This window comes from Myxocyprinus asiaticus, chromosome 19 (assembly GCF_019703515.2).
Source record: "Myxocyprinus asiaticus isolate MX2 ecotype Aquarium Trade chromosome 19, UBuf_Myxa_2, whole genome shotgun sequence".
In the NCBI taxonomy this organism is placed as follows: Eukaryota; Metazoa; Chordata; class Actinopteri; order Cypriniformes; family Catostomidae; genus Myxocyprinus; species Myxocyprinus asiaticus.
Window position 1 is genome coordinate 38,070,145 of NC_059362.1, and position 16,087 is coordinate 38,086,231.

General features: G+C 37.2%; 1 protein-coding gene across 1 annotated transcript; it reads right to left on the reverse strand.

Annotated features, from left to right (window-relative positions):
* Positions 1–12,542, reverse strand: LOC127456674 (clusterin-like). Its single transcript, XM_051725141.1, has 9 exons — positions 12,400–12,542; positions 7,766–7,890; positions 4,208–4,356; positions 3,645–3,815; positions 2,265–2,679; positions 1,377–1,517; positions 1,033–1,259; positions 423–598; positions 1–289 (listed from the first exon to the last, which is right to left on the reverse strand). Exons 2-9 carry the CDS (start codon positions 7,851–7,853, stop codon positions 277–279), a joined length of 1,380 nt encoding a protein of 459 aa, XP_051581101.1. The 5' UTR covers positions 7,854–7,890; positions 12,400–12,542; the 3' UTR covers positions 1–276.
* Positions 12,543–16,087: the final 3,545 nt, after the last annotated feature.

Below are 16,087 nucleotides of genomic sequence, written 5' to 3' on the forward strand. Positions count from 1 at the left end.
TATTTTTAATTTTGTTTGTTTTATTATTGACATTTCACAATGCACAATTGATTATAAGTTCACAAGCTCTTATTCTATACAATCTCTGTAGGTTCTCTGAATTTTAAGCAGAATGAGACAGAAAGGAATAATGCTAGACAACAGAAATCAAGCTACAGGAGTACAACATCTCGCAGTATTCAATGGTATAATTATAATTCAGAAGGATCCTCTAAGGTACTTGTCAGTTTTCTCAGCCAATCCCTCCTTCACTGGAAGTACCCACCCTCTAAGCATTTAGTTTGTGACTCTGAAGAAGAAAAGATAAATATATTTCATAATCATTCATCTAACTTGAAATGCTATACTTAGAGTTTGATTTCCAAGAGATTTTAAAGGAACATCGTAATGACAAGATTTATAAGATTGTTGAAAAGGCTTACACAGTGTTCTGTTTGTAACGATCCAAAGCCTCCTGTGCCACCACCTCAGAGAATTTGGGGTCGCTCCAGGGAATGTCTCCTGGCACTGTGAAGCTCATATCTGGCCCATCAAACAGTTTGACTGACACTTTTGTGTCAGCTGGATTCTCAGCATTATCCATGCCTTTTGACACCACCTGCACACAAAGTTATATTGACGATTGACAGATCTGCAATGTGATGTGAAATTTAACTGTAACAAGACGCCCATTGTACCACTTTTCAGTAGGTGACACACACACACACACACACACACACACACACACACACACCTCAGTGTGATAAACCCTTTTTCCCAACAAACACAGAATATTCCCTTAATGTTAGCGGATGTTTCCCGTTTGTTTGTTTTTCCTTGGGAACCAATTCCTAACATTCTAGAAACATTCTTTTTAGGTTTTATTTTTTACAAACCCAGAACGTTCTTGGATCAAAATTTTAATAGCAGGGTTCTTTTACACAAACCTTGTGAATATGTGACCATCTACTGGATATTTCAACAATGGCAAGCTTTATCATGCTTGCATACAAGTTGTTTTGGGCATCTGATGATTATGTACTTAATGCTTACCGCCTGTATTTTAAAGAAACCGTCCTGATTTTGAGTGTGGTTAGCTAAAGAGGACACCCAACCAAACTGCTTGTTGAACAGGTCCAGCACACTAGAGGTGTTGAACATCTGCTCTTCAAATCGCCTCAGAATGTTGTTGTACTCCTGGGTGAATCTCTCAGCCCTTGCTAGAGCCCTTTCCAGCTCCTCCTTCAGGGGGCCTTCCAGGGGCCGCTTTCCAGAACAATCTGGGGAAGAGAAGGCTCACATTGTGCGACTAGAAAATCACTGCATATCAAAAGCCAAGTTGAAGAGCTAGTTTGTGATTGTGATAAGGCATATTTTTTATCAAATATTGCTCTTACCAATGTGTTGGATTTCTTTACATTTCTCACACTCTTCTTTTAATTGAATGCAACCTGCAGAATTACGACGGATCTCCCTGCAAGTCATCTTATCATTTCCAAATGGTTTGGTTATGATGACGTCCTCATTCACTCTTCCATCTGCGAATGGAGGAAAAGAAATGTAGTGCAAAACAGTATTAATAGTATTCATAACAAACAGTATTATACTTACTATATTATGGTATAATAGTATATTGTTGTATGTATCAAATTGCCTTTAACCTAAACAAAGATGTTGCGTAATACGTGTGGCATTTGGAGTAACAAAATTACAGCAGAAAGATATGTTAAAGGTGCTGTATGAAATTTCAGCCAATTTTGCCAAATTACAGTTGACTAATCCATTGAATTAGGCTGCCCCCAACCCTTCAAACACATGTCCCTCTCCAATACGCCACAATCCAAAGATGTGTTGGTAACCCCGAACACATAAAAGGCAGAGAGCATTCTATGATTGGCCAAAAAAGAAAAAAAGAATTGCATATAGGCTAGGTCTTCATATGGACACATCAGAAATGCATATAAAACAAATAATTAAAAATACCCTTTAATGCATCCCCTTTTCCACTTGTTTCACTGCCTACAGTGAAAAACTGACTACTACGACAAAAAGTGCACCCAACCCTTCAAAAACATTCAAGAAATACTTTCTGAAAACAAGTGTACATTCTATGTTTTTACCGGAAATCAAGAATAAAAATACATAAGAATATTATTTTTTTTGCTGAGTGTTTTCTCAGGAGACCTATTTAAATAATCTCTATCAGGATGTATGAACATTTTCACAGCACATTTAACATTGTCCATATGTTACTGCATCCAAGCTTGGTAAACCCTGACATTTACCCTGTGATGGGAAATCCATTTCATTTCCCATGTGGGGTCCAAATGATTCCATCATGTTTCTCGCCATCTCCATCATGGGCCGGAACATGCTATGGAAGCCGTGGAACTCAGGGTCATGCAGGGGTGACCTGTAGACACGAGCAGCCCTGCTGGCTGTTGTGTCCGGCCTGCCGAAGATGCTGGGCATACGGAAGGGACTGGGGAAGAAGCTGGGCTGGTGGAAGGCACGCATGTGGTCAAAAACCCTCATGCTGTCCATGAAAATGTTGTCCACTCCATCGGCCACCTCTGTATAGCGTTCCTCCAGGTCCTGGAAGTGTCTGGTCTGCTTCTGATCCTGGTCCACCAGAGTCTCAATGTTCTGCCCGTTTATCCAGATTGAGATGGGAGAAGTCCTGTTCAAAACCTCTTCCAGCTAAAGGACAAACAAAGAGAAGAATGGTTTCCAACTTCATAATGGAATAAGGTATGCATGTGCAGGTACAGTGGTCCCAATAAAGTTTTCTTTCTCTTAAGCCACACTTCAAATGTCTGAATCTCATTGCATTAGATCAAATATCAAACCATATATGCAAACAAAACATGTTAGGGCTTTTCTTGAAATTAACTACATTTTTCTGAGCCATTATTTGAATGACATTTAACCAACTGGTGTCAATGACATTTTTAGTGGATGCAGAAGTCCATTCCCCTCAAGATCCTTTTGCTAACTGTAGTTCCAACACAATAACTATGGACATGTTCCACTAACATTTAACAATCTAAAGGTGTCAAAATACTTTGTCTTAATTTTTAACAATATATCTATCATTTTAACCAGTTTTGGGTGTAACTGAAATAATTTTTAGTACAAAAAGTAGTGTAGTGCATTACATTTTTAAATTATTGTAATCAGATTACAATTACTGACTTTCAATTAAGTTAATTACTTTAAATTACCTTAATTGGGTTACACATTATACATTTAAAACTTAAATTTCATTAATGTTGACATCTTTTTGAGCTTTTGTGACAGCTGAAGTTTATGAACTAGGAGGAAATATTGACATTATTTTGAATTTGTTAAAGAGAAAAATAAAATGTTTTCTGTGAAAAATGTAGAAAGTAATTTGAAAATAATTAGTAATGTGACTACTTTTCCGATGAAGTAATCTGTAAATTCAGTAATCTGATTACAATTTTAGAGTAGTAATTAGTCATTTGTAGTGAATTACTTTTATTAACTTACCCAACATTGGTTTTAACGTTTCAAACTTAAATTTTCATGGAATGTTTTGCCTGAAAAGTTACATGGTTTATCTAATGCAATGCCATTCATTCATCTTTAAATGTGGCTTAAGTGATCAAATAATCTTTGGAGTCACTGTATCTCAGACTCACCTGTCGTCCCACAAGGCCAGCTCCACTGCTGCAGGTGCGTGAGTAATACTTTACACAAGTGCTCCTCAAACAGGGCTTACACTCCTCCCACAGAGCCTGCATGGTTTCATTACACACACTCTGTTCCTCATTCAGCTTCTCCTCCATCTCCTGAGCATTCTTCAGGGCATTCTAATGGGCAAAGGAGCAAATAACTTGTGATCCCAACAAGAAAAAGTCCACTACTATTGTGACATGTACTTAAAATATCTACCTGCAAAATCAGTTCTAATCTTAGATGAACAGATGGAAATGGAACGGATAGTTTTCCAGATGTAAGAATATAAATTCTACGATTCCACGTGGAAAAAAAAAAAATTTGCTTTGTAAGTTTTATATATATCATTATATTTGCAAATGTTTTCTTCAGGCTAGCTTCACAAAGTTATGCTATAATAATCCACCAGCTAGACCAGCACCAAACCAGCATAAACTAACCTAAGCCAGCATGGAAATTCATAATAGTCTATGCTGGACTGCAGGTAATGTTGGTTTGGAGAAGAGAAGTCTTCAGCCTGTCTCACCTCTTTCTGTTGCTTGGTTTTCTCAAGCTCTGACAGGAACCTCTTGTGGTTCTCCTCTGATCTCTCCATCACAGTCTTCATCTCTTTCACCCCAGTGATGGCATTTTCAATCTGTTTATCCAGGTACTTTTCACTAAGCATTGAGATCTCTGCCAACAAGCCAAGACAGCCACCATTAACTTACAGTACATCAGATAAGAGACCGTACAAGGGTGGGGGGGGGTTCTTCAACTTTGGCCACTTTTAGCAATGTGGACTTGTAAGTAAAGACTTGATTTTGGTGCAAAAATTCACGGGGGATTTGTGTTATTTTGACATTTCTTTCAGAATGAAAAAATTCCCATGCCAATGTCATTTCCACCACATTTCAAATTCTGTATTGCGTTTAATAAAATTCTGTGGCAGAAATTACATTTTAAATGTTTTTGAAATACAGTCTAATTATATACACTCACTTAACATTTTATTAGGAACACTATGGTCCTAATAAAGTGCCCAATGTGGTCTACTGTTGTAGCCCATCCGCCTCAAGGTTCGACATGCTGTGCATTCTGAGATGCTATTCTGCTCACTACAATTGTTCAGATTTCCATCCTCAGAATTGCCACTCACTAGATGTTTTTTTTGTTTTTGGCACTATTCTGAGTAAACTCTAGAGACTGTGTGCATGAAAATCCCAGGAGATCAGCAGTTACAGAAATATTCTAACCAGCCCATCTGGCACTAACAATCATGCCACGGTTGAAATCACTGAGATCAAATTTTTTCCCCATTCTGATGTTGAACATTAACTGAAGCTGAACTGTCTGCATGATTTTAAGCATTGGATGCTGCCACACGATTGCCTGATTAGTTAATCATATAAATATGTTGGTATACAGGTGTTCCTAATAAAGTGCTTAGTAAGTGTAGCTTCAATAAAAATATATATTATTTAACACAATTAATAATATTTTAAAATGTTTTTGCATAATTTGGCAAAAATTGCAGCTTGATAGGAAATGACACCCAATAAAAATATTCTGCTCACAAATTATTTTTACTTTGATTTTTCTTTGTTTTCTTCAAACATCACCTACAGCATGCTCTTTATTGACACTTTGTCGACTTGCTTATAAAACGTTATTAAGGTCAAAATTGTTTGGTGTGATGGAAATAACGCCACAACTGTGGGCAGTCGTAATCATTTTTTTTTTTTTTTTTTAATTATAGAAATACATTTCACACAACAAATATTGAAATGGTTTATATTTATTTCACTTTTTCTTTGTTTTGTTTTTTTACATTATCATAGTTTTAAAAATGCAATAATTAATTTTTTATAATGGATTTTCATAGTTTAATACTGACCTTCTGCATCTGGGATGATGCTAAAACAATAAAATCTTTACATAAAAGGCATTTAAAAAGTACAAAAAAATAAATGAAAATGGCATTGTAAAAAGTCAGTTTTAATGTGACCTTATATAACAAAAAGAAAACGTCAAAGAAAAAAGTTGAATATATATGTATACAAGTGCTACAGGAAGCGTGGGGTGAAATGCCACCTGAGAATCTGGACAAACTGACAGCTAGAATGCCAAGGATCTGCAAAGCTGTTATTGCTGCACGTGGAGAATTGTTTTATGAGAACTCTCTGAAGTAGTTTAAGAAGTTCTGAAATTTTTTTCAAATTGTAATAGACATTTTTCACATTATTAATGTCCTGACTATACACTGTGATCAGTTTAATGCCACTTTGGTGAATAAAAGTACCAATTTCTTTCCATAAGAGCAAAATCTGTACATTATTCCAAATTTTGGCCACCAGTGTATACAGGTGCATCTCAATAAATTAGAATGTCGTGGAAGAGTTCATTTATTTCAGTAATTCAACTCAAATTGTGAAACTCGTGTATTAAATAGATTCAATGCACACAGACTGAAGTAGTTTAAGTCTTTGGTTCTTTTAATTGTGATGATTTTGGCTCACATTTAACAAAAACCCACCAATTCACTATCTCAAAAAATTAGAATACATCATAAGACCAATAAAAAAAACATTTTTAGTGAATTGTTGGCCTTCTGGAAAGTATGTTCATTTACTGTATATGTACTCAGTACTTGGTAGGGGCTCCTTTTGCTTTAATTACTGCCTCAATTCGGCGTGGCATGGAGGTGATCAGTTTGTGGCACTGCTGAGGTGGTATGGAAGCCCAGGTTTCTTTGACAGTGGCCTTCAGCTCATCTGCATTTTTTGGTCTCTTGTTTCTCATTTTCCTCTTGACAATACCCCATAGATTCTCTATGGGGTTCAGGTCTGGTGAGTTTGCTGGCCAGTCAAGCACACCAACACCATGGTCATTTAACTGACTTTTGGTGCTTTTGGCAGTGTGGGCAGGTGCCAAATCCTGCTGGAATATGAAATCAGCATCTTTAAAAAGCTGGTCAGCAGAAGGAAGCCTGAAGTGCTCCAAAATTTCTTGGTAAATGGGTGCAGTGACTTTGGTTTTCAAAAAACACAATGGACCTACACTAGCAGATGACATTGCACCCCAAATCATCACAGACTGTGGAAACTTAACACTGGACTTCAAGCAACTTGGGCTATGAGCTTCTCCACCCTTCCTCCAGACTCTAGGACCTTGGTTTCCAAATGAAACACAAAACTTGCTCTCATCTGAAAAGAGGACTTTGGAACACTGGGCAACAGTCCAGTTCTTCTTCTCCTTAGCCCAGGTAAGACGCCTCTGATGTTGTCTGTGGTTCAGGAGTGGCTTGACAAGAGGAATACGACAACTGTAGCCAATTCCTTGACATGTCTGTGTGTGGTGGCTCTTGATGCCTTGACCCCAGCCTCAGTCCATTCCTTGTGAAGTTCACCCAAATTCTTGAATTGATTTTGCTTGACAATCCTCATAAGGCTGCGGTTCTCTTGGTTGGTTGTGCATCTTTTTCTTCCACACTTTTTCCTTCCACTCAACTTTCTATTAACATGCTTGGATACAGCACTCTGTGAACAGCCAGCTTCTTTGGCAATTAATGTTTGTGGCTTACCCTCCTTGTGAAGGGTGTCAATGATTGTCTTCTGGACAACTGTCAGATCAGCAGTCTTCCCCATAATTGTGTAGCCTAGTGAACCAAACTGAGAGACCATTTTGAAGGCTCAGGAAACCTTTGCAGGTGTTTTGAGTTGATTAGCTGATTGGCATGTCACCATATTCTAATTTTTTGAGATAGTGAATTGGTGGGTTTTTGTTAAATGTGAGCCAAAATCATCACAATTAAAAGAACCGAAGACTTAAACTACTTCAGTCTGTGTGCATTGAATTTATTTAATACACGAGTTTCACAATTTCAGTTGAATTATTGAAATAAATGAACTTTTCCACGACATTCTAATTTATTGAGATGCACCTGTATATAAATTCAATTTTTTTCTTTGATATATATATATATATATAAATCAACCCCTGGGAGATGAACTTGTCCAAAGTTGAAGAAACAGACATAACTGTTTGTATCTCAGTCAATCACAGCACATCTGAAAAGTTAAGTATAAACTGTCTTTTAACTTACGATTGAGCTCCTCTTTAGTTGGGAGTAGCAGACACTCAACAGAGAGGTAGAGCAGAGAAAGCCCCAGTAGAGACCATGAGATCTTCATCTTTGGTGGCTGCTTGTGTCCAAATTTCAGATGCTGTCTAACACAGTGAAACAGAAGCCAGGAAGTGGTGAGTGGCTTAATAGTGAAGTTATAGTGTAATTTTAATGGTTATTTGAAGTAATTTGACTTGTTTTTATTAGGTTGTGGCGACAGTGACTCAGCAAGTTTAGAACCGCAAACAACTGCGACTTTAAATGATGTGGTTTGTGCAAGATACTCTCCTACAGACTGTGTGGGCATTGATTCGTTTAGATCAATACATCTATTTATAGCTCTGGTAGGAACAAAAGGGCTGTCTTAGCCTGCCTGCAACCTTGATGTTTTTGTAATGTTGATAAGACCCAGCATGAGGTAATGTTGCTTACAACAAAGACCAAACAAACATAGTTTTGTTTCAGAGTTGTACCATTTCCCTGCTGAAAAATGCCTGAGCTGGTTTGCTAGCCTTAACTGGTCTCACACTGGTCTTGTTTGCTGGTTTTAGAGAAGTTTTAAGCACTTGTGAGATGGGTAGGTTGGGAGAAAAGCTGGCTGACCAGCTAAACCAGCTGAACACCAGCTTGGCCTGACTGATTGACCAGCTAGACAGCTTAAACCAGCTATGACCAGCAAACCCCTAGGCTGGTTTTCATATTCTGTATTGGCTGTTTAACTATAGCCAAATATTTTTTGTCTCTTTTAAGATACTAGTTCATCTGTAACATGTCATCACATGGTATCAGACCAAAAAGATTTCAAGAACACAATCAGTGGAAGTGTTGCAAACTTGCAACCTCTGAATATTTACATGTTTTCTCTGGCTGATTACATGGATTTGAAAGCAAATCTCCCTTACCAAAAGCTTTAGGAATGGTTGTTCTGACAACGCTTAATCCTAGTTTTCCGAGTATGCATGAGTGTGGGTGACTGTAAGTAGGTCAACCTTTATCCATTGCTCCAATAAAGCAGTACTTTTAATCATGTTTGATATTTCCAAACATTAAAGGGATAGTTCACCCTAGAATGAAAATTCTCTCATCATTTACTCACCCTTGTGCCATCCTAGATGTATATGACTTCCTTTCTTCAGCAGAACACATTTGAAGAAAAATATCTTAGCTCAGTAGGTCCTTATAATGCAAGTGGATGGTAACACAATTTTTGTTGCTCCAAAAAGCACAGACAATCAGCATTAACATCATCCATACGACTCCAGTGGTTAAATGAATGTATTATAAAGTGATACAATCGCTTTTGGTGTGAAAAATATCAATATTTAAGTACTTTTTAACTATAAATAAGTTCATCCATTAAGCAGCGATATGTGCGTTCACGAGAGGGCTGAGGTGATGCGGCCTCTCTTGTGACATATTGCCGTTGGCATGTTCATGCGAGAAGTGACGCATGCGCGACACTCCCCGGAAGAGCAGCACAACTGAGTAGGAGGAACACTGTACAGACTGACTGCCGTAAACAAATTGAAGCAAATTTAAACAAAGATGTCAGAAGATTTTGATTTAAGTGGAGATAAAAGTTTTTGCACAGCCATATTTATTTGAACCTGAGTACTCTGACCAGAAGCACAGGGAGATGGAGGAGGCTGGACCAACAGCAGCACAACAACAAGCCTCAGAGAGACAAAGAGCTCAGGAGATGTGGTGGTGCACATGTAGGCAATGCCAACAGAGGTAGAGAGCGTCTGCTGCAACGAATGGAACGTTGCTATGCCATCGTGACCTCAGCCCTCTTGTGAACACGCATACTGCTGCTTACCAGATGCAATGATATATAGTTAAAAAGTACTTAAATTTTGATATTTTTCGGACCAAAAGCAATCGTATCGCTTTATAAGACATTAATTTAACCACTGGAGTCATATAGATGACGTTATTCCTGAATGTCTGTGCTTTTTTGAGCATCAAATATCGTGTTACCATCCATTTGCATTATAAGGACCTACTGAGCTAAGATATATTTCTATTTTTATTCAGATTTGTTCTGCTGAAGAAAGGAAGTCATACACATCTGGGATGGCATGAGGCTGAGTAAACGATGAAAGAATTTTCATTTTTGGGTGAACTATCACTTTAAGAGACGTCATTGCTTCGCAACAGCTGTTGTTGAGTTCATAATTCACACCAGAGCTCAAGGTAAACATCATAAAAGCACTGACTCAGTCCTAGGGACGTGTTTTTTTTTTTTTTTTAAAGTCGCCTTTTGTGGTGAGACAGACCTTTTACTCAGGGTAAGTGTAAATAAAGACCCAAACTCAGCCAAATTAAAGCTGGGAGCCTAGTTACATAAGAAACATGCCGCTCACTGTTTTTACCACGCAAATGTTAACATGAAGAGCCATTGAACAGAGACAAATCCAGCATGCTTTGCTAGACAGTTTCTGTTTTGTAATGTTAAATATGGTGCGAGGCCTGCAGTTTGTTGCTTTCTCATTTACAAATGCCCCAAAATGAAAACTCTGTCATCATTTACTCAGCCTGATGTCTTTCTAAACCTGTATAGATTTCTTCCTTCAATGGAACAGAGAATGAATTATTTACAGCAGAATACCCAAGCTGCTCTTTTCCATACAATGAAAGTGAATGGTAACCACAGCTGTCAAGCAAGATTTTCAGTGAACAAATTACTTAAAGGTGCTGTAAGTGATTTCAGCTGTTCTACTTCCACGAGACTGAGCCGTTGGATTAGCCACGCCCCCTCTTTCCAAAACCTTGAACTCCAAAGATACCAAAGTGAGCTTTATTGAGAGCAGAAAAAACACAGCTACAAAATATCGCCCTCAACAGACAACTGTTATGAAAAACATGGCATAAAAATGATTATGCCTCAATAATTCGCTGCAACTACAATACTATGAAAATGCTCAAAATGATTGACAGGCAGAAAGCATCATTGTCCATGGACCGCTGACACATTTTTGTTTGCTGTTCACAGAGTCTAGAGCTGTCACAGAGGCCAGTGAGATATCTCAGGACATGTATTTCATTAATATCTTTTAGGGAGTAGGAACAGTTTTTGCAAACCTTTCAATGAAAAAATAGCTAACAGCATCTTTAAATTTGAGCCTGTTCCTTACACAAATGTCATGCCAATGTCATACGCAGTTTGGGTAAATTACACAAAAAGTAATCCACTACAAATGACTAACTATTTCTCTAAAATTATGTTCAGATTACTTTACTGATTACTTCATTAAAAAGGAATCACATTTCTAATGACTTTTAAGTTACTTTCTAAAACACTTGTCACATACCCTTCAGCTGTCACTGCAAACAGACATACATATGAACTTATAAATTCACATTTTAACTGTATTACTCATAAATAATATTTTTTTGAAATATTTGTAACCCAAGTAATGTTACTTAAAAGTAATTAGTTTCATTGAATGTCAGTAACTGTAATCTGATTACAAGAATTTAAAATGTAATGTATTACACAACTTTTCATGCCTAAAAGTAATTAGATTACAGTAACGATTTATTTTGTAATCCGATTACACTGGTCATATGTATTTAATATAATGCATGAGTGGAATGACTTATGTTATGATGCTTTAATGGTGCTTTTTTGTCCTTTTAGGAGCTTGACAGCCATCCACTTTCATTGTGTGGAAGAGAGCAGGTCAGATATTCAGATGTATCTCCCTTTGTATTACACGAAAGAAAGTCAGATGGGTTTGGAACAGCATGAGTGTGAGTACATGATGACAGAATTTTCCATTTTGGTTGAATTATCCCTTTTAGGGGCAAAGAAAACATTGACAACCTTGAGTTTTCTCAAAAATGCAGAATTTTGCAAGCATATTACTTTATCTCCTTGTTATCATCATTTGAATTAATCTTGTCCTTTTTTGGTGATACTTGTTTTTCTATGCAGTTCTAGATGTTGCTCTGCCTATAATGACATTATAAACCTCTAGTATGTGGTTTTTATAAGGAACAAAGTGTATAACAGATGGCTTGTCCAGAGTAAGCGATTTGCTTTGTTTAATAATATCTTGCTAGGGCACAGTATGCGTCCTGAATGCAGTTGACCTAGCATAGCTCCCCTCAAATTCCTCTCTGCAATGAAAAAAAATCAATACAAATTCTAGAAGGCAAAGCACATTCAAACTCCGCCCAGCCTAACAGCCATACTTTTTGGATGACATTAAGCAAGTGTGGGTGGACTGTGATTTATAAACATCATAGAGGAGTTTTAATATGGACTGTTTGGAAAATATTGGGTTTAAATTTCATGCCATCTAATTCTGAGTAAAATAGTACAAAACAAAATCTTGTTTACATTCTTGCAGCAGTGGGTTATTGGCTTTTGACAAACATAATTTCATAAATGCAACTAACTGTACTCTGCAAAGCTGTTATAGTACAAATGTATAAATATTACATTATTCGAATCTGTCTGCCAAGAGAATAAATAATGAGTTGAGAGGATAAAATATACATTATATGATCATTTAAAATCAAACAAATGTTCCTCTATAAAAGCATTTATGAACACATACATTTCAAATGGCAAAACATCCTTTCAATTTTCCTCTTGTACTTACCTTGCATTGATCCTGTTTCTTCCTTGCAGATGGACTGTGACTTCTCTGATAGGTTTATATACTGGGAGGCTGGGTGATGTTCACAACGTGATTCAGGGGATGAGAATGCCCCTGACTTTGGACTTTTCCAGAAATTGTGTAATGCTTAAGAGCAGAGGCTCCCTCTGGCCAGAAGTGGGCAATATTGGTCCATCTTGCTTATATGAATGTGCACAGCATAAGCATGGGCTTTATGGGAAAAGGCTTTTTAGAGTTTACCGGCAAAGACAGTATATGGATAATTCATTGTCAGAGCGTTCCAACATTTAACAGTGGTGAATCACCTTAGGCATTAAAGGGACCTGCTTGAACAGATAACATCTGCTCTATTGGTACAGACACTAATCCACCAAATCATGCTGGTGTTGCTTACAGGCTAACACTGGTGCTGAAATGAAGTAAACAGCAGGGTTGACAAGACAGACTTTAATACGCAACCTGGACTAGACCTGTAACAGGCTATTTTCACCCGCTCAGCTCCCAGATGGCTATAGTTATTTGGTCTTTATTTTTTTCTGTGACGCATACTGATTATATAACATTATTTAAAGTGATTTAAAGGGATAATTCACCCAAAATTTAAAGTATGTCTTAATTTACTTAACTTCATGTCTTTTAAATCATGTATGAATTCCAAGAAGCACAAAAGAAATTTTTAAAGAATATCCTGGCTACACTTTTCCATATAAAAAAAGTGAATGAGAACTGGGGCTTTTAAGCTCCAAAACGTAAAAAGCACCATAAAATGAGCAAAAAGGTTGCCCGTTATATTCCAAGTTTTCTGAAGCCTTACGATGGTGATTGTGTGAGGAACAGAATAAAATCGTACACCACTAATTCTCTCAAACTTTTAGTGGAAGTCAAACTTTTCAATAAATAATGTCTTAAATTTCAGTCTGTTCCTCACACAATCACTATTGTATGGCCTCAGAAGACTTGGAATCTAGAGCAGGAGTTGTATGGACCACTTTTAAGAACCTTTTATTTAGCTTTTTTTTTTGTTGTTGTTGTTGAGTTTGACACCCTACACAAGAAAGCAAATCAAGCAGATTTGGAACTAATGAGGGTGAGTAGATAATGACATATGAATAATGAATTTTCTTTTATGGGTAAACCATCCCTTTAAAACTGAACAGGAATGGAAAATATGAATGAAAATGAGAAATGAGAGACTTGGAAATATGGATGAGACACTGAGACTTCTTACGGTCTGTACAGCAGACATAAACATGTTATTTTATAAGGTGTTATTATGTGTTTTGAACAAAACTCTTCATCACTTGTTGCATAATAAATATTAAGGTTACGTTCTCATGTGAGCCACAGCTGCAGTGGATAGAAAGTGGCTTCTGAGTTCACTCAACACGTCATTTCTTGCCACAGGTAGCATTCGCCCTCTAAATCTGAAGTTGTTTTAGCTTTTGTGAGATGTTCCAAAGCCGGAGCAACTTTTAAAGAAATAGTTTACCTAAAAAAGAAAACTCTGTTATCATTTACTCACCTTCATGATGTTCCAAACCAGTGCAACACAGAAGGAAATGTTTTGCATCAATGAAAGTGAATGGTGACTGTAGCTAATATTCTGCCTAACATCTCATTTTGTGTTCCACAGAGGGAAAAATGTCATACAGGTTTGGAACAACCTGAGTATGTGTATATAATGAAATAATTATCATTTTTAGGTGAACCATCCCTTTAAATGTCAGGAAAGCACAGCTGGTGTTTATAATAACTCACTGATGTTGGAAAATGTGACGCAAAGCCCGTTTTTAAGCTGTGTTAGATGCTGCGCCCTTTAGGAGCATGTCTGTGCCCACATTTTCCCCCACATAGGACATGTGGGCAAACAACCAACATGGCCAAACAAACAGCTACACCTTAAAGCCACACCCTCTTTATTATGTCATCTGTCTGTAAAATGTTGTCACTCATAATAGGCAACACAGTACGAGGTCTGTTTCACTCTTTAGTCCCATTTTGAGCTAATTAGTGGTGCTTGCTAAGGCAAGAATCACAATTTTTTCTACTCATACTAAGGGTTCGGGATTTAACAAACACTTCGTCAAACCACCACCTTAGCATCATGACGGCAAATTTTGAACAGGATAGTACCAATCACATTTCTTCAGAAAATGTAAAAATCTAGTTAATTACTTAAATATAATAAAAGTTTTAGAAAAATAAATCTTCTTTGATTATACGTCAATGGTCTTGGACAAATTTCATGATTGCCTCATAGTTTATTGACTTACACATAACTGTTGTTTGAGTATCCTGTGAAATCCTCCCCAAAGAGTTGTGTGGCTTCATTTTCTTTCTGGCAATAGAACAGACATATTTCATTGACATCCAGCAAATATGACCTGATCACCTAGTTTGACCCCTTTGTCCTCTCAAATGGTGATCTCACCTCATAAAATTCTGTCGGCGAGCGGTCCTCCTTTGTAAATATATCTCGCAGCAAGCTGTAAAGTATTTTAAGGTCCCACCCTTTTTCGTGTCATTTAAAACACTATCACTGGCGTTTCCATGTGAGCTTTCATATTTACAGGCATTGTTCTGTGTCTCCTTCATGAATTAATTTTCAGGTATCTCTTTTCACTCTTTTTGATCTTTCAGTTTTTAAATTTAAAGTTTCACATCGACTGAATATGGAGACAAAACTCAAATTTTACTCACCCTCATTTCCAAACCTGTATGGTTTCTTTCTTTTGTGGAACACAAAAGGAGAAGTTTAGGGAAATGTTGACACTCCTCTTTTCCATATGATGAACGTGAATGGTGACCAGCAGTCACCAGCAACTGTAAAGTCTGTGCAACTTGTGATTTATATTCATAGTTTCTTAAAGGAATAATTCACCCAAAAATGCAAAGTCTCTCATCATTTACTCACCCTCATGCCATGCCAGATGTGTATGACTTTCTTTCTTCCGCAGAGCACAAATGAAGATTTTTTAAATAATTTCTCAGCTTTGTAGGTCCATATAATGCAAGTGAATGGTGACCAAAATTTTGAATCTCCAAAAACCACATAAAGGCAGCATAAAAGTAATCCATACGACTCCAGTGGTTAAATCAATGTCTTCTGAAGCTATCTAATCGATTTTGGGTGAGAACAGACCAAAATGAAACAAATTTTTCACTGTACATCTGTACTTGCTATTGCAGTCTGGCACGATCATGATTTCAAGGTCGTTTACTAGATGGCACTAGGAAGAGTAATCAAGCTTGAAATTATTTTAAGCCATATGCTTTGTGTGAGGAAAAATTTAAACCATTATTCACTGATAATCTTCTCTGTCGCAGCTCTTAAAGCTCAAACATTCAAACATGCCATGTCAATACATTTGACATCTATGAAGCCAAACTACTTTGGTTCTCTTGTGTCTTGTAACCAGCAGTGTAGTCTAGCGCATACGCAGGCATACGCTGTATGCGCATCTATCTTTCTTAGGATTTTGAGTATGCCCATCTGAAATAAGTGATGATAAGTATGGCCGCCAGAACAACGAGTCTTTTGACCTGGAACATTTTCAATCTACTAACGCGATGCCACAGCACCATTGAGTGAATTAAGTGTGTGTGTGTATATTTATATTGAAGTGTACAGATATTCCTTCTAAACGCGCACGGAGCTGCGGAAGCGCGA